The sequence below is a fragment of the Lepidochelys kempii genome, chromosome 6 (assembly GCF_965140265.1).
Source record: "Lepidochelys kempii isolate rLepKem1 chromosome 6, rLepKem1.hap2, whole genome shotgun sequence".
In the NCBI taxonomy this organism is placed as follows: domain Eukaryota; kingdom Metazoa; phylum Chordata; order Testudines; family Cheloniidae; genus Lepidochelys; species Lepidochelys kempii.
The window spans coordinates 119208679-119234532 of NC_133261.1; the positions used below are offsets into that span (position 1 = coordinate 119208679).

At 42.1% G+C, this 25854-nt stretch overlaps 2 protein-coding genes across 2 annotated transcripts in view; one reads left to right on the forward strand and one right to left on the reverse strand.

The window, feature by feature from the left end:
• Positions 1-23348, forward strand: part of WDR89 (WD repeat domain 89) — a 40708-nt gene extending 17360 nt beyond the window's left edge. Inside the window, 2 exon segments of the mRNA XM_073349897.1 lie at positions 21704-22872; positions 22875-23348. Of these exon segments, the coding sequence (XP_073205998.1) occupies positions 21744-22872; positions 22875-22903 (1158 nt within the window). The 5' untranslated portion in view covers positions 21704-21743 and the 3' untranslated portion in view covers positions 22904-23348.
• Positions 321-6669, reverse strand: LOC140913455 (myb/SANT-like DNA-binding domain-containing protein 7). Its single transcript, XM_073349898.1, has 2 exons — positions 6068-6669; positions 321-1636 (listed from the first exon to the last, which is right to left on the reverse strand). Exons 1-2 carry the CDS (start codon positions 6618-6620, stop codon positions 1632-1634), a joined length of 558 nt encoding a protein of 185 aa, XP_073205999.1. The 5' UTR covers positions 6621-6669; the 3' UTR covers positions 321-1631.
• Positions 23349-25854: the final 2506 nt, after the last annotated feature.

Genomic DNA, 25854 nt, shown 5'->3' on the forward strand with positions numbered 1-25854 from the left:
CCCTTGAGTGCACCGCCGCCACTGCGCTTCTCCGCCCTCCCTCTCAGGCTTGCCGCGTGTGAAACAGCTGTTTTGCATGGCAAGCTGGGGAGGGAGGGAAGGAGAGAGGAGAAGCCGAGCGGCGGCACACTCGGGGGAGGTGGCGGTGGTGGAGTGGAGGCGAACTGGGGCGGGGAGTGGTTCCTCTACCCCCCTCCCCGTTACTTCCTGCGCTCCCCCCACACCATTGCTCACCTCCACTCCGCCTGCTCCTCTGAACGCGCTGCCTCTCCCTCACCTGAGAGGGAGTGGGGAGAAGTGGAGCGGCGGTGTGTTCAGGGGAGCAGGCGGAGCTAGGGCTGGGGTTGGGGGGAGGGGGAGCCGCAGGAAAGAATGGTGTGGGGGGGAAATGTGGCATGCCCGGGGGAAGAGGTGGGGCCAGGGATTTGGTGAAGGAGTTAGGAAGGGGCGGAGCTGGGGGAGGGGGGGCATGAAAAAAAAGCAGGGGTGGCCAAAATTTTTTTGCTTGGGGCAGCAAAAATCCTGGAGCTGGCCCTGCATACAATATGTCATATGTTCCAGTTAAAGGAATGGGGATCTATTCATCTATTTAATGTCATCTATTCATTCTAAATTGGCCAACTGAAATTGAGTTATTTTAGTAGATTAAGGGCTGTAATAGGTAGCTCTTTCTGCTGTAGCACTCCCCTGGCATCAGGACACTATATTGCAGGGGACTTTGCCTCTTGTACCTCTGTCCCACCCCTTTCTCCCCCATGTAGCCACTTCCTTGGTCCCACAATGGCCTAGCCTTCCAGCAAAGTGACATAAAAGTTCACTCCCCTTCCAGGGGTAATAAGAGTCCAACTATGAGTCCAGTGTCTTCCAACTAATAATTGTTCTGCCACTCTCGGGCCTCTCTGAAGTATCTTCTGCTTTTGTCTGTACTCCTAGATCCTGCAGAATTTCCCCAGCACATTTTCCCGCAGGGACTTTGGCAGTTTACCTCAGGGATTTCTCTGTTCTTTGCAGGCCTGTCTTGCTCCCTTTGGTTCTTTTCCAGCCTAGTTTTCCCATGCCTTTCTCAAAGAGGGAACTCTTCTTGTTCCTGTCTCCTGGGTCTTCTCCCTGACTGAGTTCAGCTGTTTAAATAATCTTCTCTCTGATTCTCCACAGCTGGGGTCAGTCATTCTAACTAAACTCCATCACACCCAGCCGGGATTAGTAATTACCACTACATTTCTAGATCACCAGTGAGACTGAGGGATACCAGTGACAAAGCCCAAATTTGCAAGCTCTCCATATGCAGAACTCCCACTTAATTAATGTCTGAAGGGTTTGAAGGTTCAAGCTTCATGCGATTCTGTGTCATGTAATATGATTTTGTGAACTGAGCATTTACCTCTATAGAGAATGTTAAATATATCCTTCCACAAGACCCCACAGGTTTTAGGTAGTTCTGGGGACTTTTTGACTTTTGAGCTCTCAGACCTTCTACTTAATCCCCACCCTTCAAGTAGCTATTCAACCATACTTAATGTAGTACCTCATTTGATGAGATCTATTGCAGCACTTTAGCTTCACACAGAAGGGCTAGATGCCACTGATATTTAATCTTCTTGTTTTGTGCCATTTTCTTCTTGTCATCTGGATCAGGCTGTCACAAAACGAAGGAGATCTATTAGGAGGAAGCCATCATTTGGGAATCAGAACCTCAGTGGCTATGGGTAGAGGAGAATAGCTTACCAGAGCCTTAAATATTTGACCTGTGGGCAGAGTGCTGCTGACTTTTACCATGTTTTGGAATTTGATGGGATCCCTGGAAATTTGTGGACAGACTAGGATCATGAGTTGTCTGGTTACTAGAGAATTCTCACCATTGCCTTAGTTAGATAAAAGTGTATCCAAGGCAGTGGCTGCATTGTGGTCTCCTCTGTATCGATAAGTAATCCAAACACCAGGTTCAAGGCGTGACCAGCTGTGTGGGTTGATCAGAGGTGCCCTATCAGAGTCCTGGGGAAACAACTGAGGAAATTTTTGTTTCCTCATTAATAGGGATCAGTAAGTGTTTACTCTTAAAAAATGATATTGTGACTAAGGCACTGAGATTGGTGTAGTGTTACAAAAATGATAGCTTGAATAAAAATATATTTTTCAGAATATGAAGTGGGAGTAGTAATACCACATCTGCACAGGAGGAGGAGGAAAATTCAGATTAATTTCTCACCAGTTTTCTCAATGGAGGCTGTGAACAGTAGGAACAAATTTTAAGCTTATGGTTGCATGAAAAGCAAAGCATCCAGAAAATGCTTTAATCATGGATTTAAAAGAATGAACTTTAGTACCACAAAGCATATGTATGCCAAATTATTGGTGTGAAAGTACTTTTTTAAAATACTGGTCAATAAAATACTTCATTATAGATATTTTGGAAACAATGTGTTATAACAGGAGTTATTGTTCCCACTGTATTTAAATGTCTTTATATCCTTTTTTTCTAGTTGCTCAGAATTTTAGGCTGAAATGTCCCATGCTTGCCCTGACTCAGAGCCAAAGTTTTGGGAAAAATTCAGCAAAATATATTCAGACATTTCTGAGAAATGGCTTTTTATTAATCAACCCATATTTTTTATCAGAAATTTTGTGTTTGCAACTCCATGGCAAAGTCAAATTTGAAAGAAATTGATTTAATAGCTCTGAAGTTGTGAATGTTACATTTTTCATGCATCTGCAGTACATTTTTTATTTATTTCTTGATCTATGTCATAGATCAATGGGGCATGCATGTGCAAGTGGGTGTTTTGCTCAACATAAAGCATCTTTGAAAAATCTCACTCTTGAAGAACTTCAGCATAATCCCAAACTTGCTTAGACTCTTAAAATTTCCCAAAATTTGCAAATGCTTTAGGGAGTCCACAATATCGTAGTGTTATTGTGAGGACAGTGGTGTGGCTATAGCAGTGCCCCCTTGTTGACTTTCCAAGTGCCCAGATTCGGGTCTTCCTGGCAGGGAAGAAGTCTCAATCTTTGGTGTCCACTGAGATGGGGTCCGGCTCACCAGCTAATTGTCCTTTAAGTCTTACCCACTTTCTAGATGTGGTTTTGAGGGGCTCAGCCCCAAAATGTTCTAAAGTAGAGAGCAAATGTAACTCAATAGTGGGCCATCTGCCCTGAGTCTTCCAGGGGGTGGGGATGTCCCTGTCCTTTCCTTCGGGCTTGAATCCTAAGCAGTCTATGGCCATATCTACAATTACCGGTAGATCAGCACTGCTGTGATCGATGCAGTGGTGTCGATTTTTTTGGGTCTGGTGAAGACCCGCTAAGCCGATGGCAGAGCACTCTCCCGTTGACTCTGGTACTGCAGCTTCCCAAGAAGAGTAAGGTAAGTTTGCATCCCATCGACACAGCGTGTTGTAGACATTGCGGTAAGTTGACCTAAGCTACATCAACTTCAGTTACGTTATTCACATAACTAAAGTAGCGTAACTTAGGTTGACTTACTGCGGTAGTATAGACAAGGCCTATGATTTGAGCATTGAATGTTCCTCATCAGATTCCTTTTGGCCCAATCTTCCAATTGCTCTAGGTTTGCCTCAACCTCCCACCCCACCATAAACGTCTCCCCCTTACTCTCACAGATATTGTGGAGCACACAGCAAGCAGTAATAACAGTGAGAATATTGGTTTCGCTGAGGTCTAAGCGAGTCAGTAAACTGCACCAGCGTGCCTTTAAACGTCCAAATGCACATTCTACCACCATTCTGCACTTGCTCAGCCTGTAGCTGAACAGCTCCTGACTACTGTCCAGGCTGCCTGCGTACGGCTTCATGAGCCATAGCATTAAGGGGTAGGCTGGGTCCCCTAGGATACATATAGGCATTTCAACATCCCCAACAGTTATTTTCTGGTCTGAGAATAAAGTCCCTTCCTGCAGCTTTTGAAACAGACCAGAGTTCCTGAAGATGCGAGCGTCATGGACCTTTCCCGGCCATCCCACATTGATGTTGGTGAAACATCCCTTGTGATCCACCAGAGCTTGCAGCACTATTGAAAAGTACCCCTTGCAGTTTATGTACTCGGCGGCTTGGTGCTCCAGTGCCAAGATAGGGATATGGGTTCTGTCTATGGCCCCACCACAGTTAGGGAATCCCATTGCAGCAAAGCCATCCACTATGACCTGCACATTTCCCAGGGTCACTACCCTTGATATCAGCAGATCTTTGATTGTGTGGGCTACTTGCATCACAGCAGCCCCCACAGTAGATTTACCCACTCCAAATTGATTCCCAACTGACTGGTAGCTGTCTGGCATTGCAAGCTTCCACAGGGCTATCGCCACTCACTTCTCAACTGTGAGGGCTGCTCTCATCTTGGTATTCATGCACTTCAGGGCAGGGGAAAGCAAGTCACAAAGTTCCATGAAAGTGCCCTTACGCATGCGAAAGTTTTGCAGCCACTGGGAATCGTCCCAGACCTGCAACACTATGCGGTCCCACCAGTCTGTGCTTGTTTCCCGAGCCCAGAATCGGCGTTCCACAGCATGAACCTGCCCCATTAGCACCATGATGCATGCATTGCAAGGGCCCATGCTTTCAGAGAAATCTGTGTCCATGTCCTGATCACTCACGTGACCGCGCTGACGTCGCCTCCTCGCCCGGTATCGCTTTGCCAGGTTCTGGTGCTACATATACTGCTGGATAATGCGTGTGGTGTTTAATGTGCTCCTAATTGCCAAAGTGAGCTGAGCGGCCTCCATGCTTGCCTTGGTATGGCGTCCGCACAGAAAAAAGGCGCGGAACGATTGTCTGCCGTTGCTCTGACGGAGGGAGGGGCGACTGACGACACGGCTTACAGGGTTGGCTTCAGGGAGCTAAAATCAACAAAGGGGGTGGCTTTACATCAAGGAGTATTTCAGGCAGGACTTCACGGAGGGTTCCAATAAGAAATGGTGCACCTAAGTTACTGTTCTTATTGGAACAAGGAGGTTAGTCTGGCCTCTGACTGATACATGGCTAGATTTACCTCGCTGCACCTTCTCTGTGAGTGACTGCAGTGTGACCTAGAGGAATGAGTCCCCTAAACGGGGGAGGAGGGGAAGCAAATGAGTAAAAAACAAATCTGGTCTATTTCTTGTTTTGATCCACTCCATCTATATTTTACATCTTTGGCTGGCAGCAGACGGTGCAGAAGGACTGCATGCCATCCACATCTCATGGCTGCCCGGCAGAAGATGATGCAATAGGACTGCTAGCAATCCGTAATCTCGAAGCAGGACCAATTCCCAGTTAAATCATCCCAGCCAGGGCTTTGTCAAGCCTGACCTTAAAAACCTCTAAGGAAGGAGATTCTACCACCTCCCTAGGTAACGCATTCCAGTGTTTCACCACCCTCTTAGTGAAAAAGTTTTTCCTAATATCCAATCTAAACCTCCCCCACTGCAACTTGAGACCATTACTCCTTGTTCTGTCATCTGCTACCATTGAGAACAGTCTAGAGCCATCCTCTTTGGAACCCCCTTTCAGGTAGTTGAAAGCAGCTATCAAATCCCCCCTCATTCTTCTCTTCTGCAGGCTAAACAATCCCAGCTCCCTCAGCCTCTCCTCATAAGTCATGTGTTCTAGACCCCTAATCATTTTTGTTGCCCTCCACCGTGTGGCTACCCCCTCAACTCTCCCCCCTCCCCGTGGCTAACAGCGGGGAACATTTCTGTTCAGCCACAGGCAAACAGCCCAGGAGGAACGGGCTCCTCTGAGTGTCCCCTGAAGAAAAGCACCCTATTTCAAGTAGGTGACCATGAATGATATCTCACTCTCCTGAGGATAACACAGAGAGATAAAGAACGGATGTTGTTTGAATGCCAGCAAACATACACTGCAATGCTTTGTTGTACAATGATTCCCAAGTATGTGTTACTGGCCTGGAGTGGTAAAGTGTCCTACCATGAAGGATGCAATAAGGCTGCCCTCCCCAGAAACCTTTTGCAAAGGCTTTGGGAGTACATCCAGGAGAGCCGCAAATGCCAGGGCAAAGTAATCCTTTCACATGCTTGCTTTTAAACCATGTATAGTATTTTAAAAGGTACACTCACCGGAGGTCCCTTCTCCGCCTGCCGGGTCCAGGAGGCAGCCTTGGGTAGGTTCGGGGGGTACTGGCTCCAGGTCCAGGGTGAGAAACAGTTCCTGGCTGTCAGGAAAAGCGGTTTCTCTGCTTGCTTTCTGTGAGCTATCTACAACCTCATCATCATCATCTTCTTCGTCCCCAAAACCTGCTTCCGTGTTGCCTCCATCTCCATTGAAGGAGTCAAACAACACGGCTGGGGTAGTGGTTGCTGAACCCCCTAAAATGGCATGCAGCTCATCATAGAAGTGGCATGTTTGGGGCTCTGACCCGGAGCGGCCGTTCGCCTCTCTGGTTTTCTGATAGGCTTCCCTCAGCTCCTTAAGTTTCACGCGGCACTGCTTCGGGTCCCTGTTATGGCCTCTGTCCTTCATGCCCTGGGAGATTTTGACAAAGGTTTTGGCATTTCGAAAACTGGAACGGAGTTCTGATAGCACGGATTCCTCTCCCCATTCAGCGATCAGATCCCGTACCTCCAGTTCGGTCCATGCTGGAGCTCTTTTGCGATTCTGGGACTCCATCATGGTCACCTGTGCTGATGAGCTCTGCACGGTCACCTGCAGCTTGCCACGCTGGCCAAACAGGAAATTGAAATTCTAAAGTTTGCGGGCCTTTTCCTGTCTACCTGGCCAGTGCATCTGAGTTGAGAGCGCTGTCCAGAGCGGTCACAATGGAGCACTCTGGGATAGCTCCCGGAGGCCAGTACCGTCGAATTGTGTCCACAGTACTCCAAATTCGACCCGGCAAAGCCGATTTATGCGCTAATCCACTTGTCAGGGGTGGAGTAAGGAAATCGATTTTAAGAGCCCTTTAAGTCAAAATAAAGGGCTTCATCGTGTGGACGGGTGCAGGTTTACATCGATTTAACGCTGCTAAATTCGACCTAAAGTCCTAGTGTAGACCAGGGCTAAGTGTCGTACTCAAGTTGAGGCCTTATCAGTACTGAGTAGACTGGAAGAATTACTTGTCGTGTTTTGCTTGTAACCCTCCTGCTAATACATCCCAGAATGATGTTGCAAAACAAGTGAACAGTATTACAGTGTTGACTCATTTAGTTGTGATCCACTGTAACCCTCCAGATCCTTCTTCTTCAGTACTCCTTCCTAGGCAGTCATTTCCCATTTTGTATTTTTGCAGTTGATTGTTCCTTCCTAAGTCTAGTACTTTGCATTTGTCCTTATTAAATTTCATCCTATTTTATTCAGACCATTTCTCCAGTTTGTCCAGATCATTTTAAATTTTAATCCTATCCTCCGAAGCACTTGTAATTCCTCCCAGCTTGGTATCCTCTGAAAACTTTTTAAGTGTAGTCTCTTTGCTATTATCCAAATCATTTATGAAGATATTGACTAGAACCAGACCCAGGACAGATCCTTGTGGGACTCCACTTGATATGCCCTTCCAGCTTGATTGTGAACCATTGGTAACTACTTCTTGAGTACGCTTTTCCAACCAGTTGTGCAGCCACCTTATAGGCGGTTCATCTAAGCCATATTTCCGTAGTTTGCTTAAGAGGCCATGTAAAATAGTGTCAAAAGCCTTACTAAAGTCAAGATATATTACATCTACTGCTTCCCCTCTATCCACAAGGCTTGTTACCCTGTCAAAAAAGGATATTAGGTTGGGTTGACATATGTTCTTGACTGTTAACTGTTATTTATTACCTTATTTTTGTCTAGGTACTTACAGATGGATTGTTTGATTATTTGCTCCTTTTATCTTTCCGGGTACCAAAGTTAAGCTGACTTGTCTGTGATTCCATCGGTTGTCCTTATTCATTTTTTTTGTGCTAGGTACTATAGTTCCCTTTTCCAGTCCTCTTGGATCTCTTCTGTTTTCCACATGTTCTCAAAGATAATCGCTAATGGCTCATAGATCTCTTCTGCCGGATCCTTAAGTATTCTAGGATTATTTCATCTGGCCCAGCTGATATGAAGACCTCTAACTTGTCTAAGTAATTCTTAACTTGTTCTTTTCCTATTTTAGCCTCAGATCCTGTCCCATTTATGCTGATGTTCACTGTTTAGTTGTCCAATCACCGCTAATTTTTTGGGTGAAAACTAAAGCAAAAAGGCATTTAACATTTTGGCCATTGTTGCATTTTCTGTAATTCTTTTTATTAGAATTCTCTGTTGCATAGCCCTCTGGAGCCAAATGCACAACTGGTACTCTATGTAATGGCAATGTCATTCTTAAATATTTACATTTTCTGAATTGAAACTTCCTTTGGTTATTTAAGCATTATTGCAATCAATTAATATTTTTTGCAGTGTAGATCTGGCCTAATGGTCTGTCTGAATTTTGTTCTATGTGTGTGTCTCATGTAGTCTTATTACGGAGAGCAATCCTTTCCTGTGCTGCTTTCTGATACCATTTGCTGCTATTAACTGTCCTTTTCTAGTTCATGTTTTTAATATCAATAGGTCTCCAACTTGTGCTTCACCTCCTATCCAATTTACCCTTTCTTGGTACATCTACTCTGCTAATTTTCCTGCTCAGTTATAATGTAAATAGAGATGGCCAGAATTAGAATGATGAATTTGGGCCAGGCTATATATTTGAATTTTCTTTATCCATGCCTATCCGTACAATTTTTGTTTCACATCAAATCCGACACTAGAAGGGGATATGTATCGTAGTCTGGATGCAGCCAAAATTCAAATGAACAACTGACTTTCTAAAACTTCCATCTTTCTTTGGAGCAAAGTTGCACAAGAACAAGTTGGTGCTGACTAACCCAAAACTTAATCTAAACTTAATCCAGATGCAAACACCATTTTCTTGGTCCATCTCTGTGAACCCTGCAAAGTGATGAAGAAGAAACTTCATATTCTGTATTGATGGGAATGTTTCTAAGCAAAAAGATTAGGGTACAAAACTGTCCTCATTCCCTTCTTGTGTAGACTCATGGACTTTAAGGCCAGAAGGGACCATCATGATCATCTTGTGTGACCTCTTGCACCTTGCAGGTCACAGAACCTCATCCACCCTCTCCTGTAATAGAGCTATAACCTCTGGCTGAGTTACTGAAGTCCTCAAATTATGATTTAAAGACTTCAAGTGAACAGAGACTCCACCATTTACAATAGTTTAAACCTGCAAGTGCCCGCTGCTGCAGAGGTAGTTTTCTTTCCTCCTAGTTCTCATTGAGGCTCTAGTTCAGGGTTTTTTACCCAGTGGGTTGGGACCCAAAATTGGGTCGCCAGCATGTTTCAAAGGGTTGTGTGGCAGCTCCTGTGTCTCCTATCTCATACTCCAGGCACTGCAACCTCTGGGGTCCCAGTGCCGCCAGTCAGGTTTGCCCCAGCCATCATGACAGGAGTCCAGGTAGATCAAATTTGAGTGAGTGACACTGCAACCCTATGAGCCAGGTCATAACGCCATTCAAACAAATTTGGTCCAGTCATGGGGCTGGGGTACTGCAATACCTGGAGCAGAGAGCAAAGTTTAGCCAGCCCCTCAGCACAGAAGCTGCCACTGTGGGGTGAGTGCCAGGCAGGACCCAAACCCCCCGGGGGGCAGGATCCAACCAAAACCCCAGACTATTTTCTGGGTCTTGACAGGCCATAAACATTTACAAATGGGTCCTGAACCCAAAAAAGTTGAGAACCATTGCCTGTATCAAGCCTCTGTGACTTTCTCCTTGATGCTCTTCTGGTTGTCTGATTTACATTTTTCCTTTTACTGCCTCTGGTACCTAAGCTTATTTCCCTGCTCCTTTTTTCTGTCCCTTAGCCTTTACTGCTGTTCTTGAGCCGGATCATACTCCTAAAGACACATGTTGTGAGGAAGTAGAGATGGAATTGGCCTTACTGAATGACGGAGGTTTATATTTTCTCCTATTTGTCTGTCCCTCCCTTCTGCCCTTTAGGACTAATAATTTTCTCTCTTGTACAGGTACAAAATCTCCCTAGATTAATTTTTACTGCCTTTGACATGCCACTTGGAACTTACACCTAGCTGATTTGTTTGGAAGGATAAAACAAATGTCTGTACTGGATTCACCATTGTGATTCCCTGTTGTTGCACAAGCCATACAATTAACTGCTTCTTACATGTTCTCAGTCTCATCTTTGCACTTTCCACAAAGCCCCTTATGCCTGAAATTCCCTCCCTGCCTGATATGCCATGCCTCTACCCTCTTCACCTCCAAGTCTCTCCTTAAAACATATTATTTCCAGTGAGCCTACATCTCTGTAGTTCTCACTTCAGTAAGATTAACAAAATCAACTGCAGTATTTACAAATAGCACAAAATCATTGAGATTCTCAAAGCACACACATATATTTACCCCGTTCCTTGTTGTTGTTGTTGTTGTTGTTGTTTTTTTTTTTTGCATCTTACCCCCATCCTAAATGTTTTGTTGTCTGTTTAACTCGTAAGTTTGGAGCTGGAACCCTTTCTCCAGTTGTTCGTAAAGCATGTTGGCACCCCTTTTTGTATAAGGAATTGTAATATACTGAGTAATTGTCTACTTGTGCTTCCTTTTACTGATTAGTAGACTTGGCTGATTCACCTTGTTTTCCCCACTGGTGCTGATGATGGGGAGGCTCCAGAAGGCATTATGCTGTGAGTAAAAGTGGAGCATATTGTGCAAATGCTAATGTGTTCTCCTAAACCAATGCTGTGCTTGGTGTTTTCATTGTAAAATGCAAACCACACATTTGTTGCAGCTGTGTGGACTGCTTTACATTGGCCAGTGATTGCTTGTTTAGTCTTCATTTTTGTTTTTTTTCTTTAACTTCTAATAATTGTGAAAGGGAAAGAGTGAGGATTTGTTTTCATTGGTGAGAGTGGGAAAGAACTTAGCATGATTCCACATACAGTTATTCAAACCGCTTGCTGTGTTTGATTTTTGACCTGCAGTGAGCAGGCTGCCAAATCTGTAGGTTGTTTTCATTTTTAATAAATGTTTCTATTCACCTATTGATAAGTTACTCTTACATACTGATTAAACCTTTCTAAGATAAACAGCTCATTTCTCCCATTTTCCACGGTGTATTTCAGAGAGATGTGATTTAATTTGTATACATTGTTGCACTGACATTCCTTTTTGGGAACAAGGGAAGAGCTGCAGAATCTCACAATTCCCATGAACCATCCTAAAAAGAGAGGGAATCTACTTTATGAATCACTGAGTTATTTTTTGAAAACCTTGTTGGATTAAAATGACTCATTGATCTTCTTTAGCTGGGGAAATGCTGTTTATAACTGTCATGCCAAGCACAGAACATTACAATATATGTTCTGATAACACTACATATTAGCCCTACAAAATTGACAGATATTTATTTTACTACTTTAGAATTCTAATGTACCTACCCCAGACACTTGGCACCCTTGACACTTAAGGGAAAACCAGAAGCAAACTCCACCATAAATCAGAAATAAACAGCTATCCTATACATCAAAAAGATATCACCCTCCCCTCCCCCCTCCTTCCAGTATTACCCTTCAGGGGACCATTCCATCCTCTCTCTACTCTCTCCTGCCCCCAAAAGCCAGTAAAAAGGTGAGCTTTGCAGCATACCCTGAAGGTCCACAGATTTAGGCTGTTTCAGATTGGTAGGTGTAAAAGCTTGAAAGTTGGGGTGTTTTCGCAGAAAGTGCCCTGCAAGAAGCTGCTTCTCTCTCAACCAAGGAAGCTGCAGCTTGAATGCCTCTGCTGATCTCAATTGTTGCAGTACGGCATAGGGGAGTGGGTCTCTCAGGTAAGCAGGCCCCAGGCCATTTAACATGGCTTTATAGGTCAAAATCAATACCTTAAAGTGCTCCCAGAACCCCAAAGGCAGCCTGTGAAGATAATGAAGCACTAGTGAAATGTACTTGAGGTGAGATACTCTGCTTAAAAAGTAGGCTACTGAATTCTGTACTCGCTTCAGTTTCTGAATGGATTTAAGAGTTAACTTCAAGTAGGGAACACATTGTAAAAGTCTGAGAGGGAGTTGACAAAGCCATAGATAAGTGGCCAAGCCCACGTCCAAAATACAAGGTCACAACTTCTTGGTTAGCCACAAATAAAAGAGGGCTGTGCAGCTGCTGCTGAAACGCGATCATCCAACAATAACTGGGAATCCAATCAGATTCTGAGGTAGCCAATGCAAGCTACAAATGGTGGCCAGATCCCTTCAGTCAGATCTTCCATTTGCTTTCCTCAGTTAACCAACATCACCTGTGTCTTTACTAACTGTTGGTGTTCCATCTCAACAGTCACTGAAAAAGGCATTCATCTGCGCCACCTGAGTTGGAAAAGAGAAAACATAAAGCTGGGTTTCATCCTGAACCCCACACAACCAGTACTTCCTTGTTCTCCTTCGAATGGCCTTGTATTCAATCCAGTTCACTTTGTAATATGGGCATGGACACTTGTTTCTCATTGATCACCACAAGTAGTCGTTATGTATACCCATATTCACAGAGGTCAAGGAACTCTGAGGCAACTAGAGACTGTGAGGGCTGTGATAACAGAACCTTTCAATAATCTTAACCACAGAGGGAGGATTAGATACAGAGCAGTGATTAGCCATATTGTCAAAGTTAAAACATGTCTTCCTGAACAAAGCCCATACTTGTGTTTTCTAAAGAGAAGCTGGCGGCTGCCCTTTTTATGGGAGGCACTGTTGTATTGATTTAGATGGAATAAATGGGCCAGAGATGTTAACATAACCCAGTCACTGTCGAATATTAAAGGCTCATGGTTCAGTACACAGAGACCTCAGGCTGCTTTGCACTATGGCAAACACCATTTAAAATCCTTTAACCTTGTATTAAGAGAGACAGAAAAGAAGTATAGGTTTCAGAGTAGCAGCCGTGTTAGTCTGTATTCGCAAAAAGAAAAGGAGTGCTTGTGGCACCTTAGAGACTAACAAATTTATTAGAGCATAAGCTTTCGTGAGCTATGAAATGAGCTGTAGCTCACGAAACCTTATGCTCTAATAAATAAATTTATTAGTCTCTAAGGTGCCACAAATACGCCTTTTCTTTTTGAGAAAAGAAGTAAAAACAGTTAAAGCATTTGAAATGTAAAATATTAAGTAAGGCTTTCATTTTAAGAACATCACCTGTGCCCATTAGCTGGAGAGAGTTTTTTGAAGGAACCTCTCCTCCCCCCTTGTTTGACAGTCTCTTGGATGGTGTCAAAGATGGTAATAACTGTCCTATCGGGGGAAAAGAGAAGAAATTATCGGAGATGGCCTGGAGCTGCTGTTGCTGCTGCTGTTGGTAAAGTCTGATCCTGTTTCATCCCAGGTGGTGGTTTGGATTCTGTGGAGCCGGTAGAAGTGGTGATGTTATCTGGGTCCCTGTCTCTAGCCCAGTCTGATCAGGACATCACTTAATATTAGAATGAAGAAGATCTGGGGTCACATGAAGGTCCCAAAGTCTTCAAGTATCCAAAAAGGGAGTGATGGGAGGAATAGGCCTCTCCCCCCCCATTATTTTGTCCATCAGTTAGGCATAATATCTGACACACCAATTTTGGTCAATTAATTTCTGATTCCACATCCTTTTTTTTTTTTTTTTTAAACCAAGCATGATTTCAACACAGTCCTTGTATTATATCAGTGTGGCCTATTATGTTTGGACTAATTTAGTCTCTTTGTCTGGTTCTCACGCACCTGTTTATAACATTCTTTATTGAAAGCAGTTTTTACAACTGAGCTTACAATTAGGGTAAATTTGTTGGCCCAGTTATTACAACAGCACTTAAAATCACTGTTCGTACTGGGCCCTGTGCTTCCCTGCTAACCTCCACTGTCAAGAAGGACATGGATCTGATGCATAGGTTGCGTCATGAGGTTTCGCTAGTACCTCGGAGAGCTCTACTGGGTAAAATTCTAGTAGTGATGATATAGCATTTGTTGTCCCAAAGATATTGTCCTGTTTTCACAGAAATGAAAAATTTGGTCCAAATCTTGACAATGTATAGGGAATATTTTTTTCTACTTGGTGCTCTCAGCTTACATATATATCTTTATTCTAGAGCTAGATGATGAAGGACTTAATAAATTAATCTTTCCCCTTTACTTAATTGGAGAGGCTTTAAGCATTAGGAATAAAAATGAAACCACCTGTCCCATATTTCTTTTTAATGGTTGTGAGCTCTGTTCAGGATCCTTGTAGGTTTGGGGAGTGAGCAACCAAATTAAACAATAAGACTGATCCACCCAGTATGTTGCTGTGTGCGCTTGTGGGTTTGGTCAACCAGCTGCATATTTTGAAAACTCTAATGGTGCCAGTAAAGATGTGAACAAACTGGAGAGAGTCCAGAGGAGAAGAACAAAAATGATAAAAGGGTTAGAAAACATGACCTGTGAGGAAAGATTGAAATAATTGGGCATGTTTAGTCTAGAGAAGAGAAGGTTGAGGGGGGACATTATAGCCTTGAAATATGTAAAAGCCTGTTGTAAAGAGGACGGTGAACATTTGTTCTCCAAGTCCACTAAGGGTGCAGCAAGAATTAATCCTCTTAGTTTGTAGCAAGGGAGACTAGGTTAGATATTAGGAAAAATGTTCTAACCATAAGGATAGTTAAGCACTGGAACAGGTTAACAAGGTAGGTTGTGGAATCCCTGTCATTGGAGGTTTTTAAGAACAGGTTGGACAAACACCTGTCAGGGATGGTCTAGGTTTACTTGGTCCTGCCTTAGTGCAGGGGGATGGACTAGATGACCTCTTGAGGTCCTTTCCAGCCCCACATTTCTACGATTTAAATAAAAAACACTTTATAAAAAAACAAACAAACAAATTACAACAGCAGGAAATTTCCTTTCAGGTTAATTTTAAACCTAATTTACAAACTGTGCACCCTCTTTTCCAAGGATAGCACCTGGTTTCTAATCTCATAGGTGCTTTACTGTGTCTAAGATCAAAACATTAGGAGACCTGTTGAAACAGTAGCAAAGTTGTTGCAGGCTTGGCGGATGGAGGGTGTGGTAACACTGCATCACAGACTACATTCTTGAGTGCGTAGCATCATTTGCCTTATATATTTTTGTAAATGGCAGCATTCCAACACTTAGTTATCTTCTGTTGTGCTTGGAAGATCATTATTTCCTATTTATCTCATAAATTTAACACACATCCTATTCCTCCAATTTAAACTCTCCCACCAAAATACAACAGTGACTTCCCCTTCTGAAAAGGAAGGGCTGGCAGCTACACCCTGAAGTCAGCATGAATTGTTTATATAACCTTCAATCAGGAATTCATAATAGACTAAAGTATTTTTCACCAGAGCAGAGATTGTTGCATATTAGTATAACAGGTTTTAGTGAGACATGCTAGCTGTCAAGTGCAGCATAAACCCCTTTCAGCTGTAAATAGAATTGAAAGACCATACACCCTCACCTTCCAGTACATATAAATTACATCTCTCTGGAAAACATGAAAACATTTTCCCCCAGTATTTCAGAGCAACTAAAACTGTAAAATTTGGAGTAAACAATTAGAAGATGCCCCAAGCCATTCTGTTTTCTAGAGAACCCCAATATGTTAACTTGAAGTAGGACTTTGCAGACAGTGCACATTGTAGGGTATAATTTGACGTTTCCCTGCGTTAGTAAAATTTTTGACACACAAGATGAGTGTTGCAGAAATTGCACATGGAATAATATCTTTTATCAAAGTCAGTAATATTAAACAATATTACAGGTTAAAACAGGTTACTTTCCAAATGGCTGACATTTGTCAGGAGAATGTCTGTCTGAGTTTACTTGACCTTTCTAGTCTAAAAAGGTTTGATTATTTTGAGGTAGAAATTTAAGTCAATATGGAAAATTACCTTTTTCTTACAAACAGAATCTGACTGGGACCCACTATATACATGTTCTGCAATCATCACAGTTCAGATTACCCCAGGTTCTGCAGACCACTTCCCTTCTGCGTCCACAGGCAGGCACAAATTTGGAAATACTCTTTTAAAACATAAGTTTCTGTTGTAATTCTTCAGTGATCTTGACTAAATATGCCATGTTCCATTTCTACTTTCTGTTACTAATCAAATTATCTATGTTTTTCCCTTAATTTTTTTTAAAAAAGCAGATCACAGGTTTATCTGAGCATTGTTAAATAATTAAACCACTTTTTTTCTCTCAGAACTATAGTTTGTGTCTTTTGTCTTTTTTATCCATTGCCTCATCTTTGAAGTACTGTCATAAAACTATCTGGTGAGTATTTTTCACCCCATTAGTATATCAAGGAAAAGTAAGGACATAATTATTTTTGAAAAAGCACTCTATATAGGTAGGTATAGCTTAATGAACCCAGAGTAAGTTGCAGTCCCTGCTCTGAAGAGCTTACAATCCACTGAACAGTGCTTATGAACTGGCCGATGTTTATGTAATTACATTGCTGAATGCTTGCCTAATCTGGAAGAGCTATCCAGACAGGTTTGGAAGAAGTAAATTGTGATGATTAAGCTTGTGCACACGTTTGTGCCAGACAGAATATTGTACGTTCTCTCTGGGGAGAAAGAGACTTTCCACAGGATGTCTGCGTTTTGTGGTAAAAAAATGCACTTACAGATGTATTCTGTAGGGTTGCTTTGATGTGGAATATTAACCTGGGGACCTTATTGTCACAGGATATTACTGAAGCAAATAGTTTTGTGAGATTATTTGTGACTTGGGAATTAAGCTTTTGTGAGTGTAAGTGTGTACTTAAACTGATGTTTGGTGTGAATTTGGCCCTGATTGTTTCATCGTAAGATGAATATTTTACACATTATGAACAGCGCCCCCCCCCCATTATCTATTTCCAGACACTACAGACAAATCCATAACAATATAAAATTCAGATATATTGTAGAACATTCTATGGTAACCCATGGTAGCTGATAATTTTTTTCATGGAAATTTTAAAAGGTTTAACTAAAACAAGTAATATAGCCCTCCCTTACTGTCCCATGTAGAGGGAAGAGCATCTTCGCAAGCAGGTTGGCTAACCTAGTGAGGAGGGCTTTAAACTAGGTTCAGCGGGGGAAGGAGACCAAAGCCCTGAGGTAAGTAGGGATGTGGGATACCAGGAGGAAGCACGAGCAGGAGAGCATGAGAGGGGAGGGCTTCTGCCTCATACTGAGAAAGCGGGAGGATCAGCAAGCTATCTCAAGTGCCTATACACAAATGCAAGAAGCCTGGGAAACAAGCAGGGAGAACTGGAAGTCCTGGCACAGTCAAGGGAATTATGATGACTGGAACAACAGAGACTTGGTAGGATAACTTTTGACCTCCTAAGGTCCCTTCCAACCCTGATATTCTATGATTCTGTGATTGTATGACATGACTGGAGTACTGTCATGGATGGGTATCAACTGTTCAGGAAGGACAGGCCCGACACAAAAGGTGGGGAGTTGCATTGTATGTTAGAAAGCAGTATGACTGCTCAGAGCTCTGGTATGAAACTGCAGAAAAACCTGAGAGTCTCTGGATTAAGTTTAGAAGTGTGAGCAACAAGGGTGATGTCGTGGTGGGAGTTTGCTATAGACCACCGGACCAGGGCGATGAGGTGGACGAGGCTTTCTGCCGGCAACTAACAGAAGTTACTAGATCGCAGGCCCTGGTTCTCATGGGAGACTTCAGTCACCCTGATATCTGCTGGGAGAGCAATACAGCGGTGCACAGACAATACAGGAAGTTTTTGAAAAGTGTGGGGGACAATTTCCTGGTGCGAGTGCTGGAGGAACCAACTAGGGGCAGAGCTCTTCTCGACCTGCTGCTCACAAACCGGGAAGAATTAGTAGGGGAAGCAAAAGTGGATGGGTACATGGGAGGCAGTGACCATGAGATGGTTGAGTTTAGTATCCTGACACAAGGAAGAAAGGAGAGCAGCAGAATATGGACCCTGGACTTCAGAAAAGCAGACTCTGACTCCCTCAGGGAACTGATGCGCAGGATCCCCTTGGGAGAATAACATGAGGGGGAAAGGAGTCCTGGGGAGCTGGCTGTATTTTAAAGAATCCGTATTGAGGTTACAGAGACAAACCATCCCCAAGTGTAGCAAGAATAGTAAATATGGCAGGCAACCAGCTTGGCTTAACAGTGAAATCCTTGCTGATCTTAAACACAAAAAAGAAGCTCACAAGAAGTGGAAGATGGGACAAATGACCAGGGAAGAGTATACAAATATTGCTTGGGTATGCAGGAGTGAAATCAGGAAGGCCAAATCAGACTTGGAGTTGCAGCTAGCAAGAGATGTTAAGAGTAACAAGAAGGGTTTCTTCAGGTATGTTAGCAACAAGAAGAAAGTCAAGGAAAGTGTGGGCCCATTACTGAATGAGGGAGGCAACCTAGTGACAGAGGATGTGGAAAAAGCTAATGTACTCAATGCTTTTTTTGCCTCTGTCTTCACGAACAAGGTCAGCTCCCAGACTGCTGTACTGGGCAGCACAGTGTGGGGAGGAGGTGACCAGCCCTCTGTGGAGAAAGAAGTGGTTCGGGACTATTTAGAAAAGCTAGAGGAGCACAAGTCCATGGGACCGGATGCGCTGCACCCGAGAGTGCTAAAGAAGTTGGTGGATGTGATTGCAGAGCCATTGGCCATTATCTTTGAAAACTCATGGCGATTGGGGGAGGTCTCGAATGACTGGAAAAAGGCTAATGTAGTGCCCATCTTTAAAAAAGGGAAGGAGGAGGATCTGGGGAATTAAAGGCCAGTCAGTCTCACCTCAGTTCCTGGAATAATCATGGAGCAGATCCTCAAGGAATCAATTCTGAAGCACTTAGAGGAGAGGAAAGTGATCGGGAACAGTCAGCATGGATTCACCAAGGGCAAGTCATGCCTGACTATTCTACTTGCCTTCTATGACAAGATAACTGGCTCTGTGGATGAGGGGAAAGCAGTGGACGTGTTGTTCCTTGACGTTAGCAAAGCTTTTGACACGGTCTCCCACAGTATTCTTGCCAGCAAGTTAAAGAAGTATGGGCTGGATGAATGGACTGTAAGGTGGATAGAAGGCTGGCTAGATTGTCGGGCTCAACGGGTAGTGATCAATGGCTTCATGTCTAGTTGGCAGCCGGTATCAAGTGGAGTGCCCCAAGGGTCGGTCCTGGGGCCAGTTTTGTTCAATATCTTCATAAATGATCTGGAGGATGGTATGGATTGCACCCTCAGCAAGTTTGCAGATGACACTGAACTGGGAGGAGAGGTAGATACACTGGAGGGTAGGGATCGGATACAGAGGGACCTAGACAAATTAGAGGATTGGGCCAAAAGAAATCTGATGAGGTTCAACAAGGACAAGTGCAGAGTCCTGCACTTAGGACAGAAGAATCCCATGCACCGCTACAGACTAGGGACCCAATGGCTCGGCAGCCGTTCTGCAGAAAAGGACCTAGGGGTTACAGTGGACAAGAAGGTAGATATGAGTCAACAGTGTGCCCTTGTTGCCAAGAAGACCAATGGCATTTTGGGCTGTATAAGTAGGGGCATTGCCAGCAGATCGAGGGATGTGATTGTTCCCCTCTATTCGACATTGGTGAGGCCTCATCTGGACTACTGTGTCCAGTTTTGGGCCCCACACTAGAAGAAGGATGTGAAAAAATTGGAAAACGTCCAGTGGAGGGCAACAAAAATGATTAGGGGACTGGAACACATGACTTATGAGGAGAGGCTGAGGGAACTGGGATTGTTTAGTCTGCGGAAGAGAAGAAAGGGGGGATTTGATAGCTGCTTTCAACTACCTGAGGGGGGGTTCCAAAGAGGATGGATCTAGACTGTTCTCAGTGGTAGCAGATGACAGAACGACGAGTAATGGTCTCAAGTTGCAGTGTGGGAGGTTTAGGTTGGATATTAGGAAAAACTTTTTCACTAGGAGGGTGGTGAAGCACTGGAATGCGTTACCTAGGGAGGTGGTGGAATCTCCTTCCTTTGAAGTTTTTAAGGTCAGGCTTGACAAAGCCCTGGCTGGGATGATTTAGTTGGGGATTGGTCCTGCTTTGAGCAGGGGGTTGGACTAGTTGACCTCCTGTGGTCCCTTCCAACCCTAATATTGTATGATTCTATGATTCTGTAATCCATCCACACACTTACCTCCTGACAGTCATTCCCTTCCCTCTGCACAAATCCCCAGCCCATGCAAAATGGTCAGTTGACACAAGTAGTTGCTGTTTTCTGGGTCTGCATAAGCTGTCAGTGAAATCTGTGGGAGTTATTTTAATAATGTTTTATACTCAATTTACAATGGCATAAATATCTATACAAGATGAAGGGCACTGGAGGGAGAATTGGGCCCACAGAACTTGGTATATGGTTTTTCAATTAGATAACTTTTATTGAAATTATGTTGCTGATTTCTATTTAAAAAGAAAAAGCTCAGCCCATCCTGTAAACTTTGCCAGCCATGTGGTCTGACTTCTGTTAAGTTTTCATAACCAAATGAAATTTCAGAAACTTTTGTTCCTTTATAGTGGCTAAAGTCTGTAAACGGACAGAAACTTAGAAATTGGCCATCATGGCAAATTATCTCAATTTAAAGGCTGTGTTAAGTTTTCTGATTCAGAATTGGCATCAACCCTGTATTGTAGTTTCACAATTTCTTACTGCTTTATAATACAGAAAACAGGATATGCTTGGTAAAAAGAGATCTCCTGTAGGGCACTTCATATATTTTGGAATAGGATTCTTTTCATGTTAGGAAATTATTTTTTTTATGAGTAATCTGCACATTTTAGGACCTGTGCACTTTACTGAAATAGCTTACATTTACAGGACAGTTCAGTAATGTCACAGAAGAAATTGCATCTGAATGTAAGGTTTTTATCTATAGTGTATTAAGTGCTTTATACAGTCTATTTTTAAAATTCATTTGCTATAGGACATTCACCATTGATCTTCAGTGACAGTTCCACAATCTAAAAGCTGTTCTCTGTTGCTCAATTTCATCCCATGACTCCTAAGTTATCCTACCTTGGATTGCCTTAAACAAAAATGTACTGTAGTACTTGTATTTTAATTTTTTATTTTACCCTTTGCATTAAGGGCCAGATGTACAAATATATTTAGATGTGTAAAAATGCAGATAGGTGCCTCATGGGGTTTAGAAAAGCACCCAAGCAGGTTAATTGCCTAAGTCCCAATGAGAGTTAGGCATCTACCCTGTTTAAGCTTTTCTGTTAACCCCACAAGGCACCTATCTTGCCATCCTTAGGCAAATCCGACCCTAACTGACCATCATACTGCCAAGTAGCATTTCAGGTAATATTACATATAGCTCAGCAGGTTAGGGTGTTGACTTGAGTGTCTTTCCACTTGTCAGGAACGTTGCTTTCCTACTTATGAGTATTATTAAGCAAATTTGGCTAGAACAACTTGCAAATGATTCACAAAGAGAACAATTAAGATTTTATAGGCTTAGTTAAAATACTTACCTTAAAATACGTTTTACCAGAATGGTTTCCTGATGGAGCAAGCTGCTGTATTCATACTTACTTCTGCTTTATCTTCTGTATATATCAAATGACACTAGCTGTGGTGTAAGAACAATTTAAACCTACTTTTATGCATGAGATCTGTTGTGAAAGTTGCTGTTTCAGAGATTTTTAAGAGCTGGAATTTCTGCATAATTGAAACTTGTTTAATTCAAATAATATATTTGGGATTTGATGTATTGCAGATTCCTACCAGCTTTGGGTACAGTCTTTCTGACAACCACTATGGAGAAGATTGAAGAACAGTTTGGTAATCTGCGAATAGCAAAACGTTGTGCACTAAATGGAGACCCCACTTACTTACTGGATATAGATGTTTCAAAATCTGTCGAAGCAGAAAGCAACCACTTAGTTGCTGTTTCATGTTCCAATAAATCAATTAAAGTATATAATAGAGAAACGTTACACTTGCTAAGGGAGTATAGTGGCCATCCTGGGTTACTTAATGGAGTCAGATTTGCTCATACAAGTGAGAATATGTTGTTTTCAGCATGCAGTGATGGCACAATAAAATGTTGGGATATTCGCTTAGCTACTCAGGAAACTGTACAGTCATTCCGTGGTTATCCTTCGAATATTTTCATCAGTTTTGATATTAATTGCAGTGATCTTATAGTTTGTGCTGGGACAGAAAAAGTTGAAGAGGACACATTCATGGTGTTTTGGGATGCAAGAAGTAATACAAACTATGCATGCGCAGCTAAAGAGCCCTTAGGAACCTATTCAGAGACTCACAATGATGATATCACTAAAATACGTTTCCATCCTATCAAACCCAATTTGGTAGTCTCTGGATCAACTGATGGATTGGTTAATGTGTTTGATATTAACAAGGAAAATGAAGATGATGCTTTGATTGCAACTTGTAATTCGAATTCATCGGTAAGTTTTATTGGTTGGTCTGGGAAAGATTATAAACAGGTATATTGCATGACACACACTGAAGGATTTTGTTGGTGGGATCTTACTCAAATAGATACTGAGGAACCAATGACATTGTTGCAGATTCTGGATGTCAGAGAAGTAGTCTTCATTGAAAATAGCAACTTAAACTATCTGATAGGTGGCTTGTACCATGAAAAGGCAGACAAATTGTTTGTTGTTGGTGGAACAGCTATGGGGAACATTCACCTAATAAACTGTGGCATTGATGGACTGAGCCTTGTGGGCAGCCTTCCTGGAGGGCACTCTGCTACAGTTCGCTCATTCTACTGGAACATGACAGATGATTCTTTGTTGACTGGTGGAGAGGATGCACAGCTGTTGTTATGGAAACCTGGAGCTGTGGAAAGGTCCCTTGTAAAGAAAGCATCTATGAAAATTGCTTCCTCTGTTCAGCAGCAAGTGAGAGTTCACACACCTCTCTCAAACGCAAGAAAAAGTAAAATTATGAAAATGGGACTATTAAATTTGTAGAGTTCACTGTTCTGAGCAATGTATTTGGGATGGTGATTTATTTGCACTATGTGGCAAATATAATTTAGTATGTAAATTTTACCTAGAAATGACCCTCACTTTATCACGTGAATAACTGTTTAAAAAAAAGCAACTGTTACTTATTAAAAGGGTAAACATTTACTTTGTATTCATTGAACAAAGTATGTCTTACAATAGTGTATATTTTTATAACAAATTTATTATATCAAATAAAATATATTGGCACAGAGATCTTGGATTAGAATAAAAGCCTGCAACTTGTACACTTTATATTACTGCCCACAGTGAAATGTTTTGGACATGTTTTAAAAAATTTCAGATTTGTAGCCATCTTTTTCTTAACTTGCCTTACCGATAATTTACTGAATGAAATTGCTAAATATATCAAAGACTTAGTGTTCCTTACTAATTCTTAGAGGAAGTACTTATTGATGAAATAGAGAAAGGGTATTGTTTTGCACTATTCTCTCACTATTTAATGACAAGTATATAAACAGTGGTTCACAAACACACTTTATAGCAGAAGTGTGTTTGTTCTAGAAAACAGTAATACTTACTATATCCAAAGTACCTGTAGCCTCTTTTTATGCTCATGAAAAGTGTTATAATTGACAGTATTTGGAGAGATTATTTTCCAATCAACACACCCACTCTATGAAAATTGCAAGCTACCCCACACTATCCTGGCAATGTATCTCAATACTGACCTGGAAGCACCACTTATAAAGACTGAGGAGGTAGGTCAGTCTCAGTGTGTCATAGGAATTGATGCATATGATCTCCCCAATGCTCCATCTAGTCCACTTCCTGTTTTTGACATGCCATCCCACATGCCTCATAAGAAGATACAGGAAAAACTTTCAGAATGTAGTTATGGAATAACCTGCCTATAGAGAGTTTCTTTTTAACTCTTTAGCTTCTGCCCTGCAATATATGCACAGTAAGTAACTAGGCTCTTTACAGCACAAATACTACTGTCTGTGGACACCTCTCTAAGAGCAATGAGATTTCACTAATCTCACCAAACAGCCATTGGGTGGTGTAAAAATTACCTTGTACCGTCAAAGTTGTTGGTTGTCTCATTCTGCTCCTCTGGCACATTTTAACCTCTGTGCCTCTCACTCAGTACTCTGAAAGTTGCCTTTATCATATTCTGCCCTCCCTAAGGTTGTAGTAACATTCACATCAAATGTATCAGTAATTACCCTACATTTAACAGATAAGTACTATGCTTCAGTGAAGCTTAAACAAATGGAAGAATTGATATTTTACAGACTAGACAGAGCATGGAAATCAAAAGGATTGTAAGTTTAATACACATATAAGTACTTTGAAGATATTTATAGACTGCATCTAAACTTGAAAATACCCTGTAGTGTGAAGTAAAAATGGTGTTTAATTCACTGTGCATAAAGGGTAATTTATTTTCAGCTATCCCACAAGTATGGTTAATACTACATGTTATAAACATACCTGGATTAATCTCCTGTGGAAATGAGTCCTCCCCAAATACACATGCATCAAGTTTCCTTCTGATATTTATACTAAACAATGTTTTGTTTTTTTATATAGCTAGGGGATATTTAGCTTTATGCTCACTTCATACCTGTCCTTTGGTCATGATGAAGGTGTGATTACATCGCATTTATTAACACTAAAGGTTCCTTTAAAGCACACTTTCAACATCAATATCCTGCTTCTCTGAATAGTTTTTATCTGTTATTAAAAGTTACACCTATTAATATAATCAAAATTATTGTTCTGTATCTTGTTTACTTTGTGCACTGGAAACCATTTTTTTAATGGTTGGTGTCACAGTTACAGGGCTCAACACACCCTGTTATAAAGCCTCTCGCTTTCTCCTGTCTCGGGGTGGAATCACACAACTCTCCCTTTCAAAGCAGGCCTTTGGCTGCAGACCAACTGCCACATGAGCATCAACTAACACCGCTTTCAGATGCTGTCTTCCATAGAGATCTCCTTCAGCAGGAAGGTGCTACAAGCAGTGGCCCAGTAATAGTACTGCCTTTTAAGCAACCTTCATGGGAGGAGATTCGTTTTCTAACTCATTCTATTTTACTTTCTCCTTATCCCTCCCTACTTCTGTTTCCTGCTTGCTACTTCCCAGATGTAATAGAATTATGGGAGACTCTGGACAGCAGAATGGAATATTTCTAACCTGATACTTTCCTTTCTGCTAGCAGTCTCCCCTACAATTCTACCCACCCTGGATGGCTCGTTAGCCAACGGGGTGAGCATTTTGTTTGGACAGTTACTATGCAGACAGTTGCTTACAGTACATAGTTCATGAGTTGGCATTTGTTGTTAATATCTTTCTACAAGTTTTACACAGCTTCGGAATGACTCATCTGGTGGCAAGTGGGAGGAGGAGGCATGGCCAGCACAGGCCGTGTCACAGCTTTGAACCGCCTCTGGACACAGCAGAATGGAGGGGAGCAGTCCAGACATAACAGAATTGTGATCGTTGCTGCTACCAAAATGGAAAATTTCTTACCTGATCATTTCCTATCTGTGTGCCTAAATGTAGGTTTCTAAAGAAATGTGACCAGAACATCTGTTTTCCCATTTAAGTCATTTTCCCATTCCAGTGGCACCCTACTAACATACACTTTTTGAAACTAATTATCATTAGTATTAGTTTACTTAATATATCCACTGGTTTTTAGAAATATATTTTGTGCTTTATTTAAATATCTTCTGCCATATTCCTTAATATGAATTTTAATGGTAATTCTTACAAGATAACAATAATTCAAATTTCAGAAGAAATCAAAATATTATACTTTAAAAAGGGATACAAATACTTTCAGAATTGTTCTTGGAATGGGGTTAATGTTAATGCAACTAACCTGTGCTCTGTTTATTGGCTAGTCCAATC